Below are 7448 nucleotides of genomic sequence, written 5' to 3'. Positions count from 1 at the left end.
AGATTAGACATTAAACATTTTTTTTTCTCATCGCTCCTATCCCATAACTGTGCCTGTTCACGTTGAGCACACTGGCTATGGCATTATGTGCAGTAGTAAGTCAGAGGAATGCATTTTCCACCAATTTGAGGGAAAGTCTGCATTAAGTTTATTGCAGCTGTTTGTACAGAACTGCAGCTCTGAAACTGCATTTCTATCCCCTGTCATAGTGCTACGTTACCTTAAAATTCTGAGAAAACCAAAGCACAACAGCAATAATAACAAAAAAATGGAAAGGTAATATTTAAAAAGAAAAGAAAAAAGCTGTTAGTGTTTGTGCTACTTGTCGCTGGGAAACGATGACCTCTTTAGTAGATCTTACAGGATTGAGAGGGTTGGAAAACAGCCATTGCTTGATGTACCTCTTTGTTGTAGAGAGGAAATCATGGTTATGCTGAAGATTTCGTCTTTCCTTGCTGTTTATGCCTTGGTTTTGTGCCAGATGGATACCTTCCAGGCAGCCCCAGTCAGGTAAGGAGCTGGTCCAGTTGCTGAGTGCTGTATCTGAATGGTATGAAAATGCTTAATAATCTTAGGAGAGAAGTGGACTACAATGAATGAGAAAGCTGGCTTCTTTTCATGATATTTTTGACACTGTGTTTTTTTAATTGCATATCTAAAACACCTAATGCTGTGTATGAGGCTCACTGTCAATGACATGCAGTAACATGTGACAAACCCCTCTCTTCTGTGCGTGGCTCTCTGCAGCAATCTGGGTTTTATTCCTCCTGTTTTGCTTGCCTCTGTTTAGACCTGGCTTGGAGTCCATAACAGATCGAGTGACGCTCAGTGATTATGAAGCTCGGAGGTTATTAAATGCACTGGTGAAAGAGTTCATACAGATGACAGCAGAAGAGCTGGAGCAAGCCTCTGATGGGAACGGGTAAGGACTCCAGTCCTGGGGCAGGAGAAGGGCAATGGAGGGGTGTGATGTGTTTGTTATTCAACAGAAGCCATCTGAGCAGAGCCTCTGCAGGTCAATTCTTTTTTTCTTTTTTTGGGATTATTGCTGTGGTCAACTAACCAGTAAAAGGTGATACTGCCTTGTGAGACATCCTAACATTGGTATCGGGAGAATGGCTTCCACCTAGTTAACCTGCTTCTATCTGTCTTTTGCAACTGGAAGTGGAGGGAGATTTGAGCTTGAATGAGGGGGTTATGTTAAATATGGCAGCAAAATGTACGTCTTCCTAGTGGGAGTGTTAGGGGTCATTCAGTCACTCTTTGATTCTCTGTTGTGAAAGTGCATGCTGTTGCGAGGCATGGGAAGTCACTGGCAGAGGAGTTGCCTTCCTCCTAATGCACGCAGCACCACTGTCCCTGTGGAGCAGAGGCATGGAAGAGCACTTGCATTATCCTAACGGGATTTGTATTGCAAAGCATGGTGGTGATGTATGAGAGAGTGAAGAGCATGGAAAGTAAAACTGCCTGACCCTTGAGTATGAATATCCAAAATGCTAATGAACTTGCTTTTTCAGCAAAATTGAATTCATTGAAAAAATGTGTTCTCCTTCTGACTGCATTTTAATGAACCTTCCTTGCATGGAATATGATGTGGAGGGGTTATTTTTTAATTATTGTTATTTTTTAATTATTATTATTTTATTTATTTATAAGTTTCCTAACTGTAGATATTTATCTAGGCAAGAAATGCATGATCATGCATGTTTGAGATTATTCTTCCTTTGGGCATGTTTTTTGTCCCCCCTGCAGCCTGGATAGACCTATTTCCAAACGCTGTGCCAGTCTGAGTACTTGTGTGCTGGGCAAACTGTCTCAAGAATTACACAAATTGCAAACTTACCCTCGCACTGACGTCGGGGCTGGAACTCCTGGCAAGAAACGAAATGTGCTGAGTGACCTGGAACACGAACGCTATGCAAACTATGGGGAAACCCTAGGAAACAACTAGTCTTGCTTATTTCTCCCCTTCTTTTTTTTTATTTTAAACCCAATGCATGTGGATCTAACTTTGATTGCTAACTTTGCTATGTTCTTTTGATTCTGTTTTCAACAGAGAATGTTTGAGATGGACCTAATGTTAGGAAGTCAGAGAACATAACATGCATACCAAGCTAGGGGAAAAAATAAATAAATACAAATGAACAGCACTGCCTCGAGATTTTAAATGATTTTCTTAGAACTTGATTTAAAAACAAAATCAAAACAAGGCTCATCATTTCTGGCTGCTAAATGTACAAGTAGACTCATCTTTTGTGCCTGCCCATGCACTTGTTCAATAAACCTATTTTTCTAAGGATTAGACCTGCTTGGTTTATAACTTGTTTTAGAATATGAGGTTTCTAGATACAGCTAGAAGAATTTTGCAAGTTGTCTTAATGCTTGAAAGACAATGCCAGTAATTCTAGAAAAGTTGAAAAACTTAGGAATTAAAATGACGCACATACGTTCGTAAGTACTGATGTAATCAGGCTTGCATGCAATCCTGATAGTAAGGATCCTGAGAAGCAGAGGAATTGGGAAAGGCTCATACAGATTTGCTCAAACTAGAAATGTAATCCTGTTTAAAACTGAGTACTGATCACTTCCAGGTAAGAATTTAATGTTCTTTTCCTTTTTCCTTCTTACTTTACAATAGGTCTTTGCATTAGTATATTCAGATATATTTAAAGACTCTCAGGTATCTTCAAAATATTTGTATTAATTCAAGATGATATAATATAGATGAATTGTAAATTAAGAGACAAAACTAGGTTTCTTTACAGTTCTTCTGCTGCAGCACTGTATCTATCTTGTAATCAGAGGCCTCTTCCAAAAAACTGGCATTGATGTTATGAACAGCGTTCGTTGTTGACATGAGTAAACTGTCTTGTAGTGCGTAGCTGAGCAAAATCCCTCCTACTGCAAGGAAAAAAGCATTGCTTTAGTAGTAAATTCTTCAAACAGGGACTGTGTGAATGTGTGTGCCTTGAAGTCCCCCATCTAGCAAAATTACTAGCTGTAAGCTTAACTCCGAGCATGGCACTAATCCTGTTAAGAGTCTGTGAACTACTGCCATGGTGAAGAGCTGTAGTAGACAGAGGTCTGACTCCAGGCCAAAGGGGTTACCACGCTCCCATTGAATACATGGACACAGTATGTTTTTGTGGTACAGCCCTGAAAGAAGCTGGTCCCTCCTCAAGTCACTGACAAAGCTCCTGTTGTCATCCACGATGCTAAGATTTCATGTGTTTTCTGGGCATTATGGAGCATAGGTGTTGAAGTGAGAAGTTAGACCAGCTTCTGCCACTGTCCTTCAGCAGCACTATGAACAAAACACAGGTCCTAGCATTTGGACACAGCGGGGACTCGTTGAATGTCCCAGACCTGGGCCTTCTCGGCACTTCTCTGTTGGCCATAATGACTTGCTGGAGGCGGGTAAGGGCTCAGGTGTTGCTGAAAATCTGGCCTGGCTTAGTCTTCAGTCTGATTGCCCACGAAAGGAAGGGCTCAGCCACCTTTAGTAAACTGAGTCTGACACTTAGAAAAACATAAAGATGTATCTTTTAGAGCTTGTAAGCTGTGCACAGAGAAGTTGCAAATGCCTGCTGCACAGCAAGCTTGCTTTGTCTTCCATAGAAAAAATTTTTCCTAGGCATAGCATCCCTTATTGACATTTTGTTGTATGAAGGGTAGAGACTTGGGGAACTAACTCTTTATTTTCCTTTTGAAAAGCAGTGTAACACCACAGAAGAGGGCATGCAACACAGCAACCTGTGTGACCCATCGTCTGGCGGACTTCCTGAGCAGGTCAGGAGGAGTGGGCAAGAACAACTTTGTACCAACCAACGTGGGATCCAAGGCCTTTGGCAGGCGAAGAAGAAGCGTTCAAATATAAAAAGCTGAATGATAATGTGAATATGGTAAATACATTGCAATAAACAGAATCTGCAATGCAGGCAGCCTGTGACATGATCAGAGTTTTAGTTTTGCTGGCTGAATAACAGAATACAGTGGCAATCTCTGAGAAAGCAGGGCAAGTATCAGTATAAAAAAGATGTTACAAACATAGCAGTAGCACGTTTAGATTGTGAAGAAGAGATTTTTGTGGGCGCTGTGCTTAGGTAACTAGCTTCATAGTGCATCAACTAAATGCAACAGTTTGGTTGGAATTATTTGCTTAATTTACTAGTAACATTTCATTATCAATTTATGAGTAACTCGATTTATTTCTTTCAGATTGCCGTGAAACAGAAAATTCAACTTTAATTTCTAATGAAAGCAACTCTTCTCCATAAATCAAGACAACCAAAAAGATTAATTTTGCATCCTAATATTGAAAATGTTTTATTTAATACAAATGAAAAAACTTCTGTTATGTATAGTTATTAAAGTTAAATTATTGTATATTCTTTTTATATGCAACTCTATTTCAAATAAAATGGGACAGCATCTATTATTTATTTATCTTCCAGCTTATGTGATCCATGCTACTTGTCCTGGCACTACTGCCAAAACTCGGGGATTATACTAAACTGCTGCCTGGCAAGGCATGTGTGTATTATACAGTGTGCTGTGCCTTGATGTAAGACACTTAACTAACCTGATTGTACAGAATGTTTAAAAAACCAAAACCACTTCGATATTGTATCATTTGTGAATTTATGCAAAATTAAAAAAAAAATATTTTAGATACACTTGGATTCAGAAACTGATTTTTCATGTGAACACACCTACGGAAGCATTTGGCACTAACCCAGCATCACTGCAGGTCAGCTGGCCCATGGATCTGCTGCAGCCTTGTTGACTAAAAATACTTGCATGTGAGTCAAAAGTTTGGAACAGAAGTGATAGCTGCCTTTTAGATATATTCATAAAGCAGTAGCTTGAAAAGACACCGCTTAGTGAAACTTCTGCTAGAAAAATAACGAGAAGCCACAGTTACTTTAATAAAACCATAGAGAGAAACTTTATCATGCGTGGGTTGAGACTAGGTGTTTTTATACAGGATGTAGTTCAGATGAAATGGCCTAATGAGCTTTGTAGGTTTTGTCTAAGGTTGAAAAAGTGACTTAGAAAGGAAGAGAAAAGGGAGCTACGGAAATGTACGTTTTTTTAAAGCAATCCTGAGACAGTCTATTTAGGGCTCAGGGATAAATAATTAGCGTGAGTGGAGAAGAGGATAGCTGGAAGCAATCCATGGACTTCTAAGAGGTGCTGCCAACTTCCTCCTCAAAGCTGCTGCTTTTTCAGTTTAGTAGCTGAGTCAGATATTTGTTTAGATTTGTTTTGTGCTCCGCAGCTGGACTCTAAATCTGCTTCATCAGTTCAGAGGAAGATCATCTCACCGTGGAGAGTAGAGGTTAAGGCTTTCATAATGTCTCTGTCTGTCTCTGCTGCAGGTGTAATAACAAAAAGTGAGGCATGGCCAACCAGAGGTAAACAGTAATGCTGTCCAGTGGCAATGCTTCTATACCATGCTCATTTGTGACTATGATTTCACTCCTTGAGGAAGATTTCAGCCCTCAGAAGTCAGCGTACAAAACTGACCCTCCTGAAGATATAAGCCAGTTAACAGGGAAAACTTCTAGGGCAAAGGAAGGATGCTTAGACTGGGTGGTCTCCTCTTGGCCTGCAAATCTGTTGCCCTGAGGTAACCTAGTGCTTTTTTCCATTTAGTCTAAGTGTCTGAGACTGGCTGCAACTGGGATTGCTACACCTGCAAGGTGAACCACTGCCTTGTGGTTGTATGTGGATCTGGTTGGGTCATGTGTGGAAGACTCAACTGTCCGTTTTGGAGCCAGGAAGCATTCTTCACCAGGTGTCAGATATTTTTTTCCCATTTTCCTTTGCACAAAGTGGGGGAGACATGCCAAGATCACCTGGCTGCTCCAGGAACACCTCTACCTGTCATTGCAGAGCCTCTGGGCACAGCTGGCAGGTTGTCTCTTCTGTTCCCTACTACAGCACCCAACAGCTTAAAATGCCTAAGCACAGTTATTGGGATGCATGTGTGTAATTTGATGATTCATAATCAGTAAGGAGCCAGGCAATGTTCATGGACCTCTTCTGACTTTGAAGTCTGAATGCTCAGATAGTTTGTTTTTTCCATTTAAAGCCATCCTCTGCTGAGAGACACCTGAGGCTGTTTCATGTAATTGCATGACAGCAAGAGTGTCTTCCCTTTAAAAAGTATCAGTCCTTTTCAGTTAAACATAGTTACACATTTTTTTCTGTCAACTAAAAGGGTTTTCCTTGGACTAATATTTTATGCCGAATCAGAAACCTAATAAGTGAAACACAGTCTAGTAACCCTGGTGCTGGTTTTTACATTGTCCTGGTGGGAGGAGGGTTGGGTCAAACTTCTAATATGTGTTTTTGTTGGTTCGCTGTGGCAGGAAGAAATAATTACTTCCATATCTCAATATCTATTCCTGTAGTATCTTCTGTCTCTGTCTGCACTGCAATAAAATACACTCAGCAAATAAGTATGTCCGTAAAGGACAGAGGACCATAGTGCTATGAAAGCATGGGCAAATAGGGAAAAATGTGAGGACCCTTACGTTCTTTTCCATGATGTGAAGAGATAGAAACCCTTCACCACAAAAGTCAGTTGCTCAGAGCTTTAGAAGAAGCAGATTATTATTGAAACAAGGCAAAACTAGACCTGTAAACACTAACATTTTTTTTAATTTTTAAGGCAGTGAACATGGTAAAAGGAATTGCAGAGACAGTAGAAGCTTGTCAATTGCTTTGACTGACTGTGAATGAGAGTAAGAAATTTCTTCCATTTCTTTAAAAAGTGCTGTTCTTGATAATATCACCCAGACTTCTCAGCTCTTAAGTAAACCCCAAACTTCTACGCTTCTATCTATTTTGGAATTAGCATTTAATAAGGGAAAGTATGGTTTCTAATGCACTTACCTTTCCATTTTAATTACATTGCCATTCCAAGCATTCTGAAAGCTGGCGGAAAATACAGTGTTGGTGCAGTATGGGTGAGTGGCATCAAACCCAAGTTACTTAGCATTCAGTCAGCCAAGCCAATACAGATCTGTCACGCATGAGTGTTTGTGTTCTTGTTTGCGAGGCAGTATCATCATGACTATGGTTTGGTTTTGAGGCTTTTAGCTGTTAGTGTATGTTTTCCTTAGCAAGTAAGGGTTGTTTTTTTTAAGCTGTGTGCAAATTAAGGCTTTGGGAGTGTACTTTGCAAGTAAAGACAAAAAGGGAGGAAATTTCTGAGAAAGAAATAGTTGAGGATCATTTATTGTAGACTGACTTCATGTCATTATAGAGTTTTGAGGCTTTAATTTTTCACTTTATTTTCCAATGGTTTGGGTTTCCAGTACAAATATGGACACAAACACCGTGTGGGTCCAGGAAAGGTTACAAATGAGGTCGGACCAGATGATCTTTAAAGGTCCCTTCCAACCCAACACATTCTATGATTCTATGAATTTTTCCTA

At 40.0% G+C, this 7448-nt stretch overlaps 1 protein-coding gene across 3 annotated transcripts; it reads left to right on the top strand.

The window, feature by feature from the left end:
* Nucleotides 1–418: 418 nt before the first annotated feature.
* Nucleotides 419–4676, top strand: LOC104535408 (calcitonin gene-related peptide). 3 transcript variants are annotated; one of them, XM_010178963.1, is made up of 4 exons: nucleotides 419–510; nucleotides 791–922; nucleotides 3718–3902; nucleotides 4219–4676. In XM_010178963.1, the coding sequence occupies exons 1-3, from the start codon at nucleotides 425–427 to the stop codon at nucleotides 3875–3877; spliced, it is 378 nt and encodes a 125-aa protein (XP_010177265.1). In that variant the 5' UTR covers nucleotides 419–424; the 3' UTR covers nucleotides 3878–3902; nucleotides 4219–4676. The 3 variants fall into 3 exon arrangements, with proteins under 3 accessions (XP_010177265.1, XP_010177264.1, XP_010177263.1); XM_010178962.1 differs by having other exon boundaries at nucleotides 3715–3902; XM_010178961.1 differs by lacking the exons at nucleotides 3718–3902; nucleotides 4219–4676 and adding an exon at nucleotides 1753–2300.
* Nucleotides 4677–7448: the final 2772 nt, after the last annotated feature.

The sequence above is a fragment of the Mesitornis unicolor genome, unplaced genomic scaffold, assembly GCF_000695765.1.
Source record: "Mesitornis unicolor isolate BGI_N332 unplaced genomic scaffold, ASM69576v1 Scaffold4612, whole genome shotgun sequence".
NCBI classification, from domain to species: domain Eukaryota; kingdom Metazoa; phylum Chordata; class Aves; order Mesitornithiformes; family Mesitornithidae; genus Mesitornis; species Mesitornis unicolor.
The sequence above is the reverse complement of the archived record's forward strand: the minus strand, read 5'-3'. Positions and strand labels throughout refer to the sequence as shown.

Excerpts from the sequence above, each read along its gene's own strand:
- LOC104535408 (XM_010178961.1), top strand. The coding sequence starts at position 425 with ATGGTTATGCTGAAGATTTCGTCTTTCCTTGCTGTTTATGCCTTGGTT. Across the intron at positions 511-790 it reads TTCCAGGCAGCCCCAGTCAG|ACCTGGCTTGGAGTCCATAA; the intron begins GTAAGGAGCTGG and ends GCCTCTGTTTAG. Across the intron at positions 923-1,752 it reads CAAGCCTCTGATGGGAACGG|CCTGGATAGACCTATTTCCA; the intron begins GTAAGGACTCCA and ends TCCCCCCTGCAG.